Here is a 20,388-nt window from a genome sequence, read left to right as displayed (position 1 = left end):
TCTATATATATCGCGAGGAATGCCTTGGCCAATTATGGTTCGAAGCCGGCTGATTGTCATGATGGATCTGTCAGCAGACTTAAAGGCTTTCTTCTTGGACTAAAAACAGATGATGTCTTTTGACTGAGGTGATATTCTCCCTGTGAGCATCATTAAAAATGAGTAGACACAAGACAAATGCAAGAGACATTTACTTTACAGGCAGAAGAGATAGGGGTCTCCCAGTGATCGAACAGAACTGTTATTACTACTTTACTGATCGATTCTGACACTATAACTTTTGATAATTGTGCTGCGTGCTGGAATATTAGATGTGTTGGAGCGCCCTCTAGAGGCAGGTACCTGAGAGTACTATTGTTGGATGTTACTTGCAGATTTAAAGTTACTTATTGCAAGTATTAAATAATATGTATTTATTTATATTGGATTTAAATAAGAATTTGCTCTTAATCACTTGTCTGGTTAATCAAAGATCACACTGACTGCCTGCATCTTTTTGTAGTACAAACCTCAAATTAAACCAAAATACAGCCTGGCCCTGTTTCAGTCTTGGCTGAGCCTTCTTTAGCACGATGCATAGACATCTGGGACATATAGTCAGAGTGGCTCTTTCTTCATATTCTGTTGATAGCTTTATTCATTTTGGAAAGTTTTAAGATATGTTAAAAGACTGAAATTTACCATAAGTACCTTTGAGCTGTGCAATGGTTTTGAGAACCCTGCAGCTACAGTAAAGTTTTTATGTTTAAGGTAACAATAATAAAACACACACAAAAGTATGGAGAGATTTAGAAATTGTTCTGATTGCTACATAAGAATTTAGTTTTACTTGAACATTAATTACTGATAGATGAATATTTTTTAAATTACTAATTTAAGTGAAGCTTAAACTTTTTTTTGTATAGAAAAACTCTGTTATCATCATGCACATGTGTTGTCAGGCAGTGGACTGTTTTGCATCTTCTCTTAAAATGTATTAAATCTACAGCAGTGCTGAACAGATGGTGCTGTTCACTGCTAGCAGAGTGGGTTGGTTTTCCCATGGCGCCACCCAGTGGCGGTCCTAGCCTGTTTGGTGCCCTGGGCGAACACGCCCTCTTTTTTCTAAACTGAGCACCTGATGGCTTTGACCTTTTCTTGTCCATCTTCCACTGGTTTTAGTGTTGCACTACGGTATGAACATCCATCCCCCAACCCGAGGATCACCACAACATAACGTAATAGACCTACACCTTAAATCATAGATTGGCTTTGTCTAGACTCTAGGGTTTATTTCTGGGATTTTGCACAACCGAGGAGTCTAATCATGAATACATAATGGGCTTGGATTTACATCATTATGAATGAAATGTGCTCTATTTGGAAGCAGCATGTCTCCCTCCCCTTTCGACAGGTTGCGTGTGAGACTTTAAATCATCAAACTGTAAATTATACATTTTAAATTGTTATTGATCTCTTTACCCCGAGTCCTAAAGTGTATATTTATTTTCTTATTCTTCTTAGATTTATTGTTTGTTTACTTGCACTGCTGTAACTGGAGGCTCGCCGTCTCGTCTCTCTATATACTGGACTTATATAGTGGAGATGACAATAAAGTTTACTTTGACTTCAGCAGCAAGTAGGTGCACCGAGGGCTCTCGCGCTCACTTTTCGGTATAGAATTTCGAAAAAACGTCGGTGCAGATTATAAGTCTGTATCATAATGTCTGGTGTTTTCGTGTTTGTTTGTTTTATTTTGCGAGTTGATTATTAGATGGTGCTAATAACCAACTGAGGAGGATGTCAGGATCTGAGGAGGAAGTGCGTCAGGAAGGTGAACGTACGCTGGTCCGGACGGGATTCCCGACCGCGTCCTCAGGTCATGCGCGGCTCAGCTGGCTGGAGTGTTCACACACATCTTCAACCTTTCCCTCTCTCTGTCTGTAGTCCCAGCCTGCTTCAAAATGGCCACCATCGTCCCTGTACCCAAATCCTCCACCATCTCCTCATTGAACGACTGGCGACCTGTAGCCCTGACCCCCATCGTGAGCAAATGCTTCGAGAAGCTGATCAGGGACTTCGTTTGCTCTGCACTGCCTGACTCACTGGACCCTCTACAATTTGCATACCGCCACAACAGGTCCACTGATGATGCCATAGCCCTGACACTACACACTGCCCTGTCACACCTGGAGAAGAGAGACACGTATGTGAGAATGCTGTTTGTAGATTACAGCTCAGCATTCAATACCATCGTTCCCTCAAAGCTGGACAGGAAACTGCAGGATCTAGGACTGAGCAGCTCCCTCTGCAGCTGGATCCTTAACTTCCTGTCTGACAGACAGGAAGCTAAGTGGTCAGACTGGGCAGCATCACCTCATCCACACTGGTGCTCCACAGGGGTGTGTACTGAGCCCTGTCCTGTACTGGTAAACGGACTGATTCTTATATAGCGCTTTTCTACTCTCCCGGAGTACTCAAAGCACTCTATACAACATGCCTCATTCACCCCCACTCATACAACTCAAGTGCAACCTAAACTACATTCATACAGATTCATACTCCGATGAACGCATCGGAGGGCAACTCTGGGTTAGTATCTTGCCCAAGGATATTTGGCATGCAGACTGAGGAAGCCAAGGATCGAACCACCAACCTTCCGATCAGTAGCTGATCTGCTCTACCACCTGAGCCACCCCACTCTACTCACTCTACACCTACGACTGCACGGCCATTAGCAACTCCAACATCATTGGGAAGTTTGCGGATGACACTACAGTGGTGGGTCTTATCACCAAAGGTGATGAGATGGCCTACAGGGAGGAGGTCAGCGCCCTGACCCACTGGTGTCGAGACAACCATCTCACCCTCAAAGTCGCAAAGACAAAGGAGCTGATAGTGGACTTCCGGAGGTGCAGAGAAGTACACACCCCCATCACCATCAACGGCGCTGCTGTGGAGAGAGTGAGCAGCTTCCGGTTCCTTGGTGTACATCTGGCTGAGGATCTTACGTGGTCAGTACACACAGTGAAGAAGGCGCAGCAGCTCCTCTTCTTTCTCAGGAGACTGAAAAGATTCTGCAAGCCATTCTTATATTTTGCTTGTTCTTATGTTATTGTATTTTGCACACCTCTGTTGCTTGTGAAGCTCGCACACAAGAATTTCACTCACATGTACTGTACCAGTGTATCTGCACATGTGATGTGACAATAAAAGTGATTTGAAATCCCCCGCCGCCACGCCCTCTCCTCCCTGTGCCGCAAGCAGCAAGCGCAGCTCGCAGCTCGCAAACGGAGGGCGCCCTTACTCCCCGCAAATGGCCGCAAGAACACCGATCGGTGCCTATGACATCCCCAGAATGCGCATGAGTACGAGCAACTTTTTTTTGCCGATGCCCGTTATGCCGCCCCCCACTACGATGCCGCCCCGGGCAACCGCCCATGTCGCCCATATCAAAACCCGCTAGTGGCGCCACCTGACTGCAGCGGTGGTAAAATTTACACACACTTGTTATTTGAGCAAAAGTGCAGATAAGAATTACTCTGGCAAGGACTGATTTGACTTCTTTACTCGGCAAAAGTGTAAAACTACAGGCTCTGAAATGTACTCAAAGAATACAAGTAACAGTAGGTCTTGAATGAAGGTGCGCTAGCTTTAAACTTCCAGTTCATCAAATGTCACTGAGCGCTCCTTTTAAAAAGATAAGCGCTCTTCTTCCTCCTGTCATGTCTTTCTTACATCTTTCTCCATCTCTGCGTGAAATTATCTCACAATCATCAAACTCATCTTTTCTCTGGTAAGCAGCTGCAGGACAACTGTATGACAGCCTTTGCTGCTACTGTCTGATCTATTGGACACTGTAAACCTGAATAAGTTACCAGAACTCAAAAAAATTGAGGCAATCGATTGCCTCAATTTTTTTGAGTTGATCAACTCAAAAGTCAAATTTTTCCAGAACATAAAAGTTTGGATTACATGGTACTTGTATCTTTTGAGAACGGTCAACTCAAATATTTGCAGTTAATATGACTTAAAGTTTCAAGTTTACAAATTCAAAGAAATAAGTTCACAGAACTTATAAAAAGTACACAACTACAACATTTTTATGTTAACAAAACTCAAATGTTTATTAGTTTGTGTTGTCATTATTTTAAGTACACGTTAGTCAAATATGTTGACTACTTGATACTTAAAAACATGTGACCCAAAACTTAAAATTTTTGAGGCAATTGATTGCCTCAATTACACTGAGTATCGGTAACTTAATATGCAAAAGTCATAAACATCTGCCATTGAACAGTATCTTGACTGCTCCCTTTTAGCACTATGTTGAAATTAAATACATTTAAAAAAAAAATTTAAATACATTAAAAATAATTAACAAAAACATTTATAAATTAAAATAAGTAGACCAAAAATTGTTTAGTCAGGAAAACTGTCAGAGTAATGAAACATAATGCCAAATAATAATTAATAATATCAAAATGTGCTTTTGGCTCTCTGGCTAATATCTGAATAAGACAACAAGGCAGCAATTTGAGTGAATTACAATGCTATTTGTTTTACATTAACCAGTGAAATTTAGGTCATCTTGCGCAGCCCACAATGTTTTGGAAATAGTATTACGAAAAACATTAAAACATACAAAACATTAGTGTTGCTTTGCATTATGTTAATGAGAACAAAGGCACGTTGTATAGTTTGGACCTATTGGCTGAACACCTGTAGAGTAATGCAGGAATGTTTTGAGGCATTATTTAGATGAAAGGAGAGAACTTTGAACCAGTCTTTTATAATGCTTCACCCTGCATCCTTCTTTCAGATGAGTTCCTACATAACCAAGTCATTCTTGAGGGTCTGTAACCTGGGTGACAGTTTACCACTTTCTAGACCAAATAAAATCTTTTGAGTAAATTCTAAAGTGTTGGTCAGGCCTTTGGGGTAGCTGAGGTGAAGTGCATAGATCAGTCCAAACATTACCAGGAAGGCTTCACCAAATCTGGGGAGACTGAACACGGCATCACTTTCAATGACGACAGAGATTTTCACAGGTTGGTAGTGAACTGGACTTGTTGTGTCATGGTCACTGATGACAGTGAAGAGGGCCACTTCAACACCATCAAGCTCCAACTCATCAGATTCGTCCTGAATTAATGAAAAAGAGATACTAATCACAATCTAAACCAAGAAATACAACAGACGACATATAATTTCTCATTTTACCAACTCCCACTGAGATCCAATACCTCTTTTACAAGGGAGACCTGAGTCTCACTGTAAGAGGTGAAAAACAGAAGATCCATGTTCTGCACACATAAATCAGCTAATTCACCAGAGAATCAAGTGGTGTGAGATAGACTGAAACTAAGCTAAAGGAAATACACAGGAAAATGTTTTACTAAACATCTTATCACTTTCAACAAAACACCAATTCAGTTCATTCGTAGTGAGGAGACAGAAAAGACCATACATGGAAACCATATGGGTAGACTAAACAAAGGTAAGTCCAAACAGTGCATCAAAATACATGTTTGTACTTTGATGCACTGTTTATATACACAGTAGTATCTGTTAGATACTTAAGGACACTCACAGTGCAGGTTCTGAAAAATCCAGAGACATCCTCACGCAGATAGACAGGAAGGGCATGGAGAACGGTAGTGCGCTTGGTGTGGATATCATGGATTTCCTATTTCCAGATAAAAACAGAATTGTATATACACTGGTGAGTTTACTGAACAACAACAAAAACAACAGTCAAATCAGAACATATGTCCACAAATAACCTGTTCACATCTTTAATACAGTCAGACAAATAGCAAACACAAAGTGGAGTAATAGCAAAATTCAAAAAGCTCATTTAAATCATTGAACCTGTCCAATGTTCCACTGGTTCAACCTATGAAAATGTGTAACAATCTATTATTACCTGTTCATTGTGAATTCTTAGAATTTCAGCCAGGGCATCTGCTGTCAAAAATTTAGAGAGATTAAAATACTTTGTTTCATACTAGGCGACCGGGCGCCACCTCTAGAACAAGTAGTATCTAACTTTTTAAACAGCCTGCGACCCTCATTACAACAACTTAATGCTAGCTCTGCAAGCGCAAAGTTTCCTTCGGGGAGAGCAGCAAAGCACATAAAAAACACGGACCGACATTTCTGCTATTCTTTTCGACACGCACCCAAAATACAACTAAATATTCGTATTTTAACAATAAACTAATATCAACATTGAAAACTTACTGTAAGTCCAGTGATGCTAGTTGCTGCCGTTAGGTCCAACTTTCTCCAGTCGTCCGTGTTGCCTCTTTGGTGCTGTTCCCGCCCATATACCTTTACTTCTTCTGTGTTTCGTATTAATGCTCATTAGCGCCGCCTTCCGCTTCGGAGGGTGAATCAGAGATTAACTCGGAATAAAAATTGATTCCTGCAGCTGCTCAACACTTACGGAAAAAATTAAAAATATATATGTAGGACACATTGATAAAACAATGAATATTAAATGTCTGTGAAGGTTCTCAGTCATCCAGGTCATCGTAGTCAAAGGAACTTAAAGAAGTCCAGACGCTTTTCTTTGCAAGCTCCTTTGACAATGAATATTAAAATAAATACATTTTGTCTTTCACTAATGCATTTAAGACAATTTGATTTTACTTATTTGGTGAAACACTTTGAGATTTTATTGTATTTTAGCATGTGCTACATAAATTAAGTTTATTATTAAATCCTACTTGAAACAACAAAAATAACAGGACTTTACCATTCTTATATGTCCTAACTTAACTGTGTTACGTTGTGCTTAAGTTATGATTTTAAGTGATGCTTACTTAATATAGAAATAGTTAAATTCAATCAAATATTATTAGTTTCATTTACTCAAAAAGAAGAACATGTTATACGAACTTGACATATTTAAGTTAACAGAACTTTTTAAAGACTTTGAGTATACACTACTTAATCTGTTTAATTACTTTGAACATTCGGGTTTACAGTGGAAACATTGCACGTGAAACTGCATTATTTTGTACTCCTGGTTATTTGTATTCATGTTCTACTCTCTTGTATACCTCATCTGTTTGTATGTTGTACTCACTGATTGATTAATAAAGTTCTTGTTAAAAAAAAAAAAAGCAGTGGGTGCGGACTTTGTCCACCAAAAACGGAGCTGAAGAAGGAGGCTCTTGACTTTTAAGCCATTTTCGTCTTCCTTCGCTTACCTACAATGGAGATACCAGTGTACACGCTGGATTCCTTCACCAATTTGCCGTTCAAGGGAAACCCTGCGGCAATTTGTCCACTTCTGCATGTGAGTAAAACTATTTAGGCCACAGCTTAATGTGTAGTCTGGCGCTATGGCGGCCTGCATCGGTGCTTCGCACAAGTGCAGACCAGAGGCAGAAATTCGTTCTGCAAAACAAGCTCGACAACATGTGTTTTTAAAGGTATTTTAACTCAAACAATCTTTTATCAATCAAACCATGAAAATTAAAGTGGGTTTTTTTTTGTTTGCTTTCCCCTGAAAACTTTCTTATCACACAAGAACAGATACACACAATAAGATACATCAGCCTGCTGCTTCTAATTAACTTATTTAGTTGTTTATTCTTTTTCAGTCAGCAAACTTCGTCTGTTTGCCTGCCAGAAGCTTACAATAATCTGCTTTAGAAAGATGAACTCAAATGGAGGTCAGTCCACTACTGCCACCTGTGGCCAAGTGCTACTACTAGATTAACTTGTGACATATCTGCAGAAGAAGCTGAGTGGCTACACTTAAAATCGACCCACAAACATGTTGAAAGATGCAATGACAGCAATGTGGATTGTCAGGACTAAAACCAATCATTAAGTAAAGACAACAGGGATCATTTGTTTCTGTTTATTTAGCATGCACAACATTTGTAGTCTGGCCTCCATTTGAGACTGCTCCAGCTGCTATGTGATAGTCAGTAGATCTGCTACAAATTGCAGATCATATGCAAGTTTTGGAAATAAATCATGAATATTCCTTGCTTAGCATTAAAAGTAAACATTTCTAGCTCTCCCCCACACTCAAACACAGATGACAAACCAACTGACACACCTGAGTCACTCACTTTCTTAAATCCAATCACTCTCACTGGCTCTGTTTATTACTAATCACTGTGTAACAGCTGTAAATTCACGGTAACTGCCATCTCCTTACAAATGTTTATAGATTAACCACAATTATACAACTCATACAAACTCTCTCCAGCCATGTTGTTGTTTTACCTATACTGGCTGAAAATGTTCATTTCCAGAGAAAAGACACAGGCAGACTATGCTTACAGGATGTGATGTTACAACACCAGTGAAATATGAATGTGTCATATATTTGTTCAAGACGTATTTCTTTGTTATGGGAAGAAATATTGAAATCATCATGAACAACGGGAGTGGTGATTTCTATAACTTTGTGTATATAATTGTGCATTTCTTACTGATGTAGGCCACAAATAAATACATAATGCCATTTCATTTATTTTAAAGGTTTATTTGCAAGACATGCAATCAGACAAAATAGAAAGTTCCAAATGTATTGTGCATGAAACGAATTCAAACGTGGCGATAGAGCCAGGTGCAGATGTGTCACAAGTTAATCTGGCTGTAGGCTGTGGCGCTCGGCCACAGGTGGAGCTAGTTGACTCGACTCCATTTGAGTGAACACAAAGTAAACTGCACGCTTTAGTTGTGAAGCGAAAACACTGAAATCGGAGCAATAACACGTACGAGGGGAACGATAACGACGACAAGATTCTCCCGATCGTTTGCTCTTGCTGCCCTGTGAACAGCATCGGCGTGGTGTTAATTGTTTGCCGTTTTCACGATCGCCTCCTGCATGAGAATATCACCAGGTACACTCGCGACATTTTTAAACATTTAGTTGTTCATCATGAGCAACAAGATTGAGGTAACCTCACAAATATCACAGATGAAGTATTTGGTGTTTATTTGCTGTTTTGTTGGTAGCGGCTCCTGAAAAGCAAGTCGACCACACATCTGTTCGACCAACCCCTAAGGTATGGAACGCCAGGACTGCCATAATGAATTAATTAAATACACCATTAAATAATTAATAAATGTGGCAATAATTAATTAAAATTGGAATTAATTAAATAAATAGTTATGACACATGTAATTAATTAATTATTGACACATTTAATTAATTATTTATGTATTTCACATTTTAATTAATTATTGACACATTTAATTAATTAATTATTGACACATTTAATTAATTAATTATGTATTTCACATTTTAATTAATTATTGACACATTTAATTAATTATTGACACATTTAATTAATTATTTAATGATATATTTATTTATTTCATTTTGGCAGTCATGGCGCCTGGCTCTCATCATGAAATAATTTTATCTGTCAGCCTCACCCATCAAACTCAGGGGGCGGGGTTAACGCTGCCCATGCAGCTTCTCTAACATTTGATTGGTTGCCGTGCAAAGTAAGTCAAAACAGGTCGATCCTAGATAATCGATTGCTTGTGTAGACTTGGGGCAGCCAGGTATCCCAGAATGCAGATCAAATCACAGGCAGCAATGGTGGTGGTGTAGTTTTAAAATACCCCGTTTTTCTGTCACCAGCTACACTTTTAACAGTGTTTTAGCCGCGAATGTCGCGCCGTATGTCTGGTCAGGTTGTCAACATAGAACATGTTTGCAAAAGTGCTCAGATGTTTTCAGAGATTTCACTAGCTCTGCTAACAATTAGCATGCAGAGTGCACCGAGGGGGTTACGTTAACCGGTTTGTTTACATATTCCACTCTCCGTGTTCCACATGTTGCATTCGCAGATTCTCATTTTCACCGAACGATCGTCTCTTTCCGCCTGGTCTTGTGTCTCTGTGCTTCTGTAACATAAAGAACGAGCTGACATTTTTCTCACGAAACCAGCGATCAGCTCAACAGACCGTCAGTTTACCTGCATGCATCCTCCTCCTCATCTGTCAGCTGTTTAACACCTGCTGCTAATTCAAGAAACACGCCTAAGTTACCTGGTGATAGTCACAGTTTAACTGGGCAGCTCGATATAAAGCAATGTCAGCGCATTTTTCTGCACAAGATAAGTAAATATAGTGTTTTCCCCGAGCGCAGAGCTGCTGGAGCTCGTTTCCTTACAGAGCACTTTATAGGCGAACAGCTTTATCAGCGGCTGATGTCCAATCACCGGCACACAGCTTTCAAACCTCAGCTGAGTTTTAGCTCTCAGTGGTTAAACGCTGGACTTCATTCACTCAGGTTCTGTCTGTCGGGTCACGTTTACTTCGCTGTTTTATTTACAACTGAGCAAATCGGTTTGGCTGAGGTTAAAGTTACGTTTCATAACTGCATAGTTTCACAGACGTTTAATGGTTCAATGGCACATGTGTTAGACTGAACTATCATCTAAATATCATCTGTTTTTTAATAGTTATTCAACTGTATTCTAAGCACCAGCTGTCAGTTAGAATGTGATTTTTTTTCTCTCTGTTGGCAGACGTATAAAAATGCGCAGGAAAATCTGACGTGCATGGCGAACTTCACCGACGATATGTAGGGAGGAATAAACACACATCAAACATAAATGAACCATTTGCCTGTCTCCATAATTGAGAGCATTTTCTCTTCTTACGTCAACACTCTCTCTCTCTCTCTTTTTTTTTTCTTTTTTTTTGCTTTTTCGGTCATGTTATGTTTACCTGTCAAAGGCTTGTTACAAACTATGAAACACATCGTGCAGACTTCTGGATGTTAGAAGAAAACTAATACTGCTCATGAATGAGACTAAAGGCAGGAAGGTGTCCTTTAAAACTAAACATGTTAATAGGACCTCCCTATTTATATCATAGTTTATGATATAGCACGTGTATTTCAGTAATAGCCTGCTGAGGCCACTATACGTGCTGGCCTCATATCAAATGTGAAGGCAGACTGAGTCTATCTTTGACGTTTTTTATATCTAATCTTCCTTTTCAAACATTTAAACAGCAGCGAGTCTGCAGCTGAGGGAATACAAACTCAAATTGTCGGAACAGGTTTGCTCGTTTCTTGGATTCATTTGGTGATTTATTAAATCTATCACTGTTATTCTAATCTGCTGCTGAGTCTCTTACACTTTTCTTTATGCTGTATATTTTCACGTCTCTGGAATAGTTGGCAGTTAGATAGTCAGCTGGGAAACTTTGTGTTAACTCATGGAGCTGAGGATATCGTGGATATCGTGGATATGCTGACCTCGCTGCGTGGTGTACAGAGCGAGGTCAGCATGATTAATATTCACAATAAAAATATTAGCCGAACATCATGAAGTCTGTATGTGTTTCATAGTGTCGAACAACCTTTGTACAGTTAAAGCCAGCAGTTACTACATGACGGAAACACCAACGTTATCTCTTTTATGTGTTTATACACAGGTCACGCTGATTACTGAACAAAAACCCAAAGATCAGATGTTAAACAGATTTATTTGCTCTCTCTCCTCCTTAAACATGTTTTTAATGTTAGTTATAATTCAGAATTGGCGACTGAAACACGTAGGACACATAAGAACTTCAGGAAATAAAACACCGATAAATATAACCTCAGTAAAAGAAGTCAGCGGGGGTTACTACAGCTGTGTACCGGGGCCTGCGCTTTGTCGGTGGGATTGCTTGCGAGGCGAGCGGGTCTATCCCACGCTTTGCCGTGAGACTGGGCAGACATCTCCGAAATCATCGAAGCACTTTTGCAAAGAGGCTGTATCTTGACAAACCGACCAGACACATGAAGATTAAACCACTACATTCTCGGCTAAAAAAATATTAAAACGGTATTTGGTAACACACAAACAGGGTTTTTCAAAGCTCAGTTCTGTTAGCTTCCACATGCCGGTTGTTGTGTGCTAGAAACAATGGCCACCAGGCCAAAGCAATGGTTTTGACTCGATCAGCGTTAACCCCGCCCCCTGAGTTTGATGGGTGAGGCTGACAGATAAAATTATTTCATGATGAGAGCCAGGCGCCAGGACTGCCAAAATGAAATAAATAAATATATCATTAAATAATTAATTAAATGTGTCAATAATTAATTAAATGTGTCAATAATTCATTAATTACATGTGTCATAACTATTTATTTAATTAATTAATTCCAATTTTAATTAATTATTGCCATATTTAATTAATTATTTAATGGTGTATTTAATTAATTCATTATGGCAGTCCTGGCTTTCCATACTAAGGAAGCCCGTTTCCGCCACTAAATAAAAACAAAAAAGCTAGTATCCATAACTCGAAATTTCGAGTTATTTTCTCGAAATTTCGAGTTAGCTCTGCCAATCAAAAATATATGTGAATGAGGTCGCTTTCTTGTTACCCGGAAGCATATGGCGCAGAGGAACGCGCACTCAAAAACGGATCCCAACAAATTGGCGCTTTCGCGAGTACGTTTGCTGATAGTAACACCATGTGATTCAGCTAATAACACAGGGACTTCATCATTTGTGAAGCCAGGCTGAAAACACTCAGCAATCTGTGCATTCACGACTGGATGTAATACCGGTAGCTTAGCTGTAGCATTTGTAGCTGAGGGCTTCAGCTTCCGGGTAACAAGGAAATGATGTCATTCATGTAGATTACTGATTGGCAGCGCTAACTCGAAATTTCGAGTTACTTTTCTCAAAATTTTGAGTTAATATGTCGAAATTTTGAGTTAATATGTCGAAATTTCGAGAAAGTAACTCGAAATTTCGAGAAAATAACTCGAAATTTTGAGAAAATAACTCGAAATTTTGAGTTATGGATCCTTTTTTTTTTTTTAGTGGCGGAAACGGGCTTCCATAAACCCCAGTTAATCTGGAACCGTGGTCATAGCAGCTCATATCAGTGACACTCATCACAAATATTTATATTTACTCATCAAATCGTGTGTTTCTAACAGGAGCTGAGTGATGACTTGTATTACAAGATAGCAGCAGAGATGAACCTCTCAGAAACTGCTTTCATCACCAGGATTAATCCCTCTGATAGCTTTACTACAGGTATGTCTGTTTTAATTCAGATCACATTTGGGTTGCCAATTCCAAAGCCTCTTAGATTATAATGCTGTAATGGAAAGCTCCCTTTCAAAAGTATACAGTATGGTGTATGATTCACATACTGCTTAAACTTAAAAGTAGTCCCTATAGGTGCAGGATAGAAATTTTTCAATATGGATTAACAAGTTTGTATGACTTTATAGTTATAAGAACCGTAGTATATCGTATTTGCAGAAAATAAAAAAGACTGAAATAAAATAACAAAAACCTGAAAACCTGAATAACATGACAAGTGAAATAAATGAGTCAAGGAAATTGTATGATAGGAAAAAATGGAGTCACTATTAAATAAAGAAGAAGCTGTGAGTAGTGGTGAAGAATTTGCACAGCTGTGAGGCTCTAAGAGAAAATGCCACGTCATTTTGTAATGATGTGAGCTGCAGGAATAGTTAGGAGTGTCTGAATCAAACCAGTGGCTCTGTTAACAAAGTGAGACAACAGACATTTCAGGGTCAAAATACAGTTAATTAGAGAAAAATATCTTTAAATCACCACAAAGTCTATTTCATGGCACTTTGTACCTATTGAGAAATGTCATTCACGAAAGGTTAGCCTTCAGCAAAACTAAACTAGTCCCGTCAGGCAGAATTAAGGACCCACAACCATTAGCAGGAGCTCATTATTTTTCAAGTTTATCTGTTCAATAGCTTATGTTTAGAGAGATCCTATACAGTTAAACACACACAGAGCTGCATTGTACTCACTTTGTGCACAAACTGTCCTCAGCAGTCTGTCGGGTCAAAATGTTACATTGTATGGAGTCCAAAGAACTGTGCAACAAGCTGTCACAGTGAAAAATGCAGTGTGCAGTCGGTCCAAGAGGAATGCAGGTATCATTAACACAAAGACAAAGAAGAAGCAGGAACAGATACAATAAGTTTAACTTCAGACTTAAAAATGTGACTTTTGAAGAAGGTCACCAGAGAACTTCAATCTATACATCTAAAAACCACAAACCAGGCGAGAAATTTGGGTGTAGTGATGGATGCAGACCTAAACTTAGAAAAACACATTAAGACAATAACAAAGTCAGCTTACTATCACCTCAAGAATATATCAAGGATAAAAGATCTGATGTCTCAACAGGACCTGGAAAAACTAGTCCATGCATTCATCTTTAGTAGGCTTGGCTACTGTAACAGCATCTTTACAGGTCTACCTAAAAAATCAGTCAGACAACTACAGCTCATTCAGAACTCTGCTGCTCGAGTCCTCACTAAGACCAAAAAAGTGGACCACATCAGTCCAGCTCTGAGGTCCTTACACTGGCTGCCTGTCCGTCAGAGGATAGACTTTAAAGTTCTGATGCTGGCCTATAAAGCTCTGAATGGTTTAGGACCAAAATACATCAGTGACCTCCTGACCCAGTATGAACCATCCAGATCCCTCAGGTCATCTGGATCCGGTCTTTTATCAGTTCCCAGAGTCAGAACCAGACACGGAGAAGCTGCATTCAGCTTTTATGCTCCTTATATCTGGAACAAACTCCCAGAAAGCCTCAGATCAGCTGAAACACTCAGTTTATTTAAATCCAGGTTGAAGACTCACCTGTTCTCAGCTGCATTTGAATAAAGCACCAAATCCACACTTTAAGCTTAAATTTCAAAACTTACATTTAACTACTGATTTTATCTACTGTTCTGATTTTATCTGTTTTGATTTTATATACTGTTGTTTGTTTGTTTTTGTTTGTTAATTAGTTAGTTAATTTGCTTGTTTTATTCAATTTTAAATCATGCTTTTTATTTGTTCTTGTTTCTAATGTCTCTGTAAAGCACTTTGAATCACCTTGTTGTTGAATTGTGCTATACAAATAAACTTGCCTTGCCTTGCCTTGCCTTACTCTGAATTATATTTGCTGAGAAAGGAGAAAAAAACTGGTTGAGCCCATATTAGAGGGAATTACAATAGTCCATATGTAATAAGATCAAAGCATGTATGACTTTTTAAAGAGTGCCTGATATTTAAATTAAATAAGTAAAAAGTGAACCCAAACCATGACAGTAACAGTTCAGTATTCTTCTTGTAATTTGCCAAAAATATCATCTGGCATTTGCAGTTCTCTGCTCACACACAGATGTTGTAGAGCCATCTCCCACATTTTTTCCTCATCTCCCACAATTTAATGACTTCCAGCTATGAGCAGCTTCTCTAAGGCTACGTCCACACTAGCCCGGATAGATTTGAAAACGGCATTTTCATCTGAAAACGCTCTGCATCCACACTAGCGTCTTAATTCGTTTTCACAGAGTTGTGCGTCCACATTTAAACGGCCGAAAACGCTTACGTTCTAGTACTGTGCATGCGTAAAACGCAAGAAGATTCGACCTACCTCATTTCTATCTGCCGTTTATTTACTTTCTGGCTCTTTGAAACGTCGCGGCAAAATGTTGAGGAAAAACACCAAGTTTTTTTTAAATGGACTAACAATGAGGTGGAGTTGTTGCTGCGAGTAACACAAAAGTACAACGTTGCAAAAGCGAGTGAGAATTAAAGAATGTAGAAACTGATATTAATCTTTAATAGGGCTGTCAAAATTGAGAGCAAACAAAACAACTGCTGTGTAATGCCCTCCTCGATCTTTGTTTAATTGGTCACATGACTGCATCATATGACTAACATGTGCCATCGTTTTCGAAAGTCTGCGTTTTCAGTCCACACTGCCATGCCAAAGCACCGTCTTCAAATATATGCGTTTTCGAGAGCGTTTTGAGAACGCTGCGTTTTCCTTCGGGGAAAACGCCGTCTCAGTGTGGACGGGAGGCCAATGATGGTTTCTAAATTATAAGGCTTTTTGTCAATCTTTAACCAATAAATCATTAATTGGACCTTGAAGACCTTTGTGGATGTAAGCCAATCACTAACATTATTATCTACACTGCTTAACTCTGTGTATTTGAAACTAATACCAAAACAAAACTGAAAAAAGTCTTAAATGTGTGATTAACAGGATCAAGATTCCGCCTTCGATGGTTTACACCAACTACTGAAGTAGACCTGTGCGGTCATGCCACTCTGGCCTCTGCAGCAGTGCTATTCCAACACATCAGTAAGATGCAACATTTACACATAAAAAGGTTTTTCAAAAAACCAAAAAGTGACATCATGGTGCACTAGAAAAGGCCGCTGGAGCTATTTTAAAAGATGCCTGTAATGCACAATGCAGCTGACTGCAAGAAGGAGCAAAGAGGTGCCAGCATGTAACCATATAATGGATTTTTTCCTTCAGAAAATGTAAATCCCACCCTGGTGTTTGAGACCAAAAGTGGAGATCTTTCCGTCACCCAGAAGGAGGAAGGGTACATCATGGACTTTCCTCTGAATCCCCCCACCAGAGTGGTAAAATAAACTTTTCCTGTTTAGTTACATGAACAATTTAATCAGATCCTGTAATGTAAAAAAACGAGTTCTTGTGTTTTATTAACAGTGTATAAAATGGCTTTCTTTCTGAACTCCCTTTATTTCAGGATCCCAACGACTTCAAAGACACCATCAAGGTCAGAAATCACATTTTTCTGAACGGTTTGAGAAAGTGTAACTACATTCCTGTGTGTGTGTTCAGCTAAGTCTCTGCCTTTACATGTGTGACACAGGCGGCAGTCGGAAACCTCCCGGTTCAGGAAGTTTTATTTTGCTACAACACCAAGAAGCTGCTGATTCGACTGGCTGACAGCTGTGACATGTTGGTTAAAAAACACTTTGCTTGTTGCCAAATTCAAAGGAATCTCAATAGTGGTCCTACTGTTCATGAGATCTTAAACATTTGTTCAGCAACAATCAATCAGCTAGTGGGGCTTATTCATATGTTTAAAGCCCAAACAAATAATCAAGCAACTGGCCTTCTACACCCACTCATCACGTTTTAGTAAATGTATATGTGCTTTTTGTGTATTATCTCCAGCTCTGCGCTTACCGATCTGAAAGTTGACACTGTGGCTCTTGAGAATACTGAGAGAAGTGGAAGATTCTGCGCCGTCATCATCACTATGAAAGGTAATCGGAGCTGTGCGTTTCGTAGAGTTGTAGACTTGCTGGATCGGACCACATGTAGTATTTCCATTAAAATGAAGACGTAACAGTAAAGAATAAACCAGAGGAAACCCAACATGAAGTGTTTAAGCGAGGTGTGGTCCCACCATGTACCATCAGAAAAGCTTCAATGCACCTCTGTTAGAGGGATGAACAGCACTCTGCCAAAAACATTCCCTCATTTGGTGTTTTAATGATGATGGTGATGAAGAGCACAGTCTATGATTCCACTCATAATATAGGCCAGGGGTCCCCAATCCCAGTCCACGAGGCCGGTGTCCCTGCAGGGTTTAGATGTGTCCTTGATCCAACACAGCTGATTTAAAGGTTAACTGACCTCCTCAACATGTCTTGAAGTTCTCCAGAGGCCTGGTAATGAACTAATCATGTGTAGGGATGGGTATCGTTTAGGTTTTATCCGATACCGGTGCCAAATCGGTACTTTTGAAACAGTGCCGGTGCTTAAACGGTGCTCGAACCGGTGCTTAAAGAATGGAGAACACAAACTTTGTCCAAAAACCTCTCATGTTCAGCTGGTTTTTTTTGTAAAAAGATAACAATGTTAGCCTTTTCTGCAGCTATGTGGCATATATGGTATCACTCTTGGTTGGAAGCAGTGCTTAAACAATGGAAAAAACACAAACTTTGTCCAAAAACCTCTCATGTTCAGCTGTTTCCCACTTTTTCTTTGGTCATTTTAGCCTTTTTGGCCAGGGTGAAGGGAGTATCTGCCATCAAACAAGAAGACAGCCGCATGTAGCTATGATGATGTTTGCTAGTTCACCATACCTGCATTAATGTAATAACATGGTTAGCCTACTCAACGTAAATTACACACGAACAACATTAAGCTACTCACGCAGAGAAGAACGGCTGCTGCTGCCATCATCATCCGTCATCATTTCTGCTACACTGGCAGGGCTAGGGGCCAGGACTCTATTCTTCGGGTTTTTGGGGGATGTTGCTCCGGGTCCGATAACTGGCAACCCACCCGACGTGCACGGTGTGAGGTCTCGCAGCAAGCTATCAAATACGGCGCATTTCTCGGCTTTTAAAAAAAAAACGCTATGCGTCGCCAGGTGTTTCATCGGATTCTTGGTGTTACCTCCTTTGACAGTATCACAGTATCAGCTTAAAGCACTTGTTGCTGCTGAGTTTGCATCTTTTGCTGTGAAGTACAGCCAGACTTTTAACCGCTTCGCCTTGGACATTTTTAATCTGTAGCTCTGCTCTAACAGAACGTACGTACCTGGCCCCGCCTACTATCCTCGGAAACGTAAAATGATTGGCTAGAAGTGTATCACAGCTCAGGAAAAAAAAGCACCGAAATAAAGCACCGAAATGTGCGCTGCTTTTCGGTCTGGTTACTACCGTTTATGTCAGAACCGGTGCCATCATGGCACCGGACACCGGTACCTAGTGATGTGACGTTCTGTATCGAGGCTTCGGAGCGTGTGTCGAGTAATGGAGGGGGCGTTTCCGCGAAGCGCGTATCGAGGCTTGCTTCATTTATGGGAGGAGCTGAAAATGATGACGTCCGAAGCCTCGCTGCCCGGCTGTACCACGTGACTGGTTCATGAAGCGGTTCGAACTTTGCCGCAAATAATCATTTTCCCTACTGCCAGCATAAATATACACAGTATACTGCCATCACTACACTATAGGTGTTTTACACACTCCTTTTGTTGTTGACATTTACAGGCTGTGTGCAAAATGCCACACTCTTCAAATTCATGCCAGCTATTATTTTTACGTCCAGTAGGTGTCCTGCTAGAGCAAATGAAGCTTCATGAAGCTTCGCGTTGGGGTGAACCAATTGGATGAAAAGCTTCAGTGCTTCATGGGGCTTCATCTGCCCATCACTACCGGTACCCATCCCTAATCATGTGATTCAGGTGTGTTGACCCAGGGTGAGATCTAAAACCTGCAGGGACACCGGCCCTTGTGGACTGGGATTGGGGACCCCTGATATAGGCCTTCACTTGGGTTGAGCTCTGGGGAAATGTTTGATCACAGGACAAATGGTGCGCCGATTTCTCCTTTGCCGTCACCATCCTGTGGACTCGTTTGTTGCCCATTTTAATTTGTATAACAACATTCACTGAATGTTTCTGCCAACAAACATTACATATCAAACACTGCTAACATGTGGAAACAGGATCACCTGACTGCCAGCCACGATATGACTTCTACTCGAGAGACTTTTCTCCATGGTTTGGCGTCCCTGAGGATCCTGTCACTGGTAAGATGGTTGCTCTTTACTAGTATGTAATCTATAGACATTATTTCTCAAATAACATAATTCTGACCATGTTTGTGTGTCTAAAAACGTTTACATATAAGCAGCTGGACTAAAGTGATTAAAGAGGATGCATTTACAGGTGTCTTATTACTGAGAGAAAGTGTTAAGCTATTCCTGCTATGCATTCTTTGTTCTGGCAGGCTCTAACCACACAATCCTAGGTAGCTACTGGTCTGAAAAACTAGGAAAGAAGAAAATGCTGGGTAGGTATTTGAACATTCTCCGCCTTTTACTAATGTGTCATTTATCTGATGATAACAGACGTTGTGTTCCACTTTTATCCATAATTAACCTGCTTATTGTGTCTGTGCAGCTTACCAGTGCTCCAGTCGTGGTGGCGAGCTGGAACTTGAACTGAGGGATGATGGAAGAATCAACATAGCTGGACAGGCCATCACTATTCTGCAGGGAACAATCAAACTGTAGACTGAGACACATCCAAGAAGACGGCGTCTGATGTTCTATCTTAACCATTGTGTCCCTGCAGATAGACACTTTATGGCTCTTGTTTAAAAATTAGATGGCTAAAATAAAAAGAAAAAACGCACTCAAGTCCTAACTGTTCTATCCTGAAATGATTCAGCTAACATAGCTTTGTTACGCTCATTCATTCATAACATTACAGCAAAAAAATTACAACCAAAAGATTTTAAAATGATAAAAACAGAAACACAAAAACACAGCAGGTAAAATCCGAAGAGTCATGATTAGCCTTGTGGTCAGGAGAATTTTTAACATTTGCTACTTAATAATGAATGGGGTTCAATAAAATGAAGTACAGCTGATATGGACTAAACTAAAAAAATGATACTGCAGATTCGTTTTGATCCTAAATAACATGTACATATTCCTGAAATTAAAAGTCATCATGATGACTGTTTGTTTGTTTTGTTTTTTTGTATAATCTGTTCCTGCACAGATGTAGTTCTGCCGATCTGGTTTTTACTGACAAAATAATGGAATAAACTTGAGGCCCACTGACATA

At 39.8% G+C, this 20,388-nt stretch overlaps 1 protein-coding gene and 1 long non-coding RNA gene across 2 annotated transcripts; one reads left to right on the top strand and one right to left on the bottom strand.

Moving 5' to 3' along the window:
• Window positions 1–4,079: 4,079 nt before the first annotated feature.
• On the bottom strand, window positions 4,080–6,324 carry LOC113030303 (uncharacterized). The gene is made up of 3 exons (XR_003273569.2): window positions 6,226–6,324; window positions 5,573–5,668; window positions 4,080–5,124 (listed from the first exon to the last, which is right to left on the bottom strand). It is a non-coding gene; the product is annotated as an uncharacterized LOC113030303 (long non-coding RNA).
• Window positions 6,325–7,091: 767 nt separating this feature from the next.
• On the top strand, window positions 7,092–20,278 carry LOC113022987 (phenazine biosynthesis-like domain-containing protein 1). The gene is made up of 10 exons (XM_026168995.2): window positions 7,092–7,288; window positions 12,916–13,015; window positions 16,023–16,121; window positions 16,302–16,411; window positions 16,540–16,569; window positions 16,666–16,754; window positions 16,974–17,065; window positions 19,260–19,343; window positions 19,544–19,606; window positions 19,717–20,278. Exons 1-10 carry the CDS (start codon window positions 7,205–7,207, stop codon window positions 19,827–19,829), a joined length of 864 nt encoding a protein of 287 aa, XP_026024780.1. The 5' UTR covers window positions 7,092–7,204; the 3' UTR covers window positions 19,830–20,278.
• The last annotated feature ends 110 nt before the right edge of the window (window positions 20,279–20,388 follow it).

Source organism: Astatotilapia calliptera, chromosome 5 (genome assembly GCF_964374335.1).
Source record: "Astatotilapia calliptera chromosome 5, fAstCal68.1, whole genome shotgun sequence".
Lineage (NCBI taxonomy): Eukaryota > Metazoa > Chordata > Actinopteri > Cichliformes > Cichlidae > Astatotilapia > Astatotilapia calliptera.
The sequence above is the reverse complement of the archived record's forward strand: the minus strand, read 5'-3'. Positions and strand labels throughout refer to the sequence as shown.

Excerpts from the sequence above, each read along its gene's own strand:
- LOC113022987 (XM_026168995.2), top strand. The coding sequence starts at position 7,205 with ATGGAGATACCAGTGTACACGCTGGATTCCTTCACCAATTTGCCGTTC. Across the intron at positions 16,755-16,973 it reads CTGGCTGACAGCTGTGACAT|CTCTGCGCTTACCGATCTGA; the intron begins GTTGGTTAAAAA and ends TATTATCTCCAG. Across the intron at positions 19,344-19,543 it reads CCCTGAGGATCCTGTCACTG|GCTCTAACCACACAATCCTA; the intron begins GTAAGATGGTTG and ends TTGTTCTGGCAG.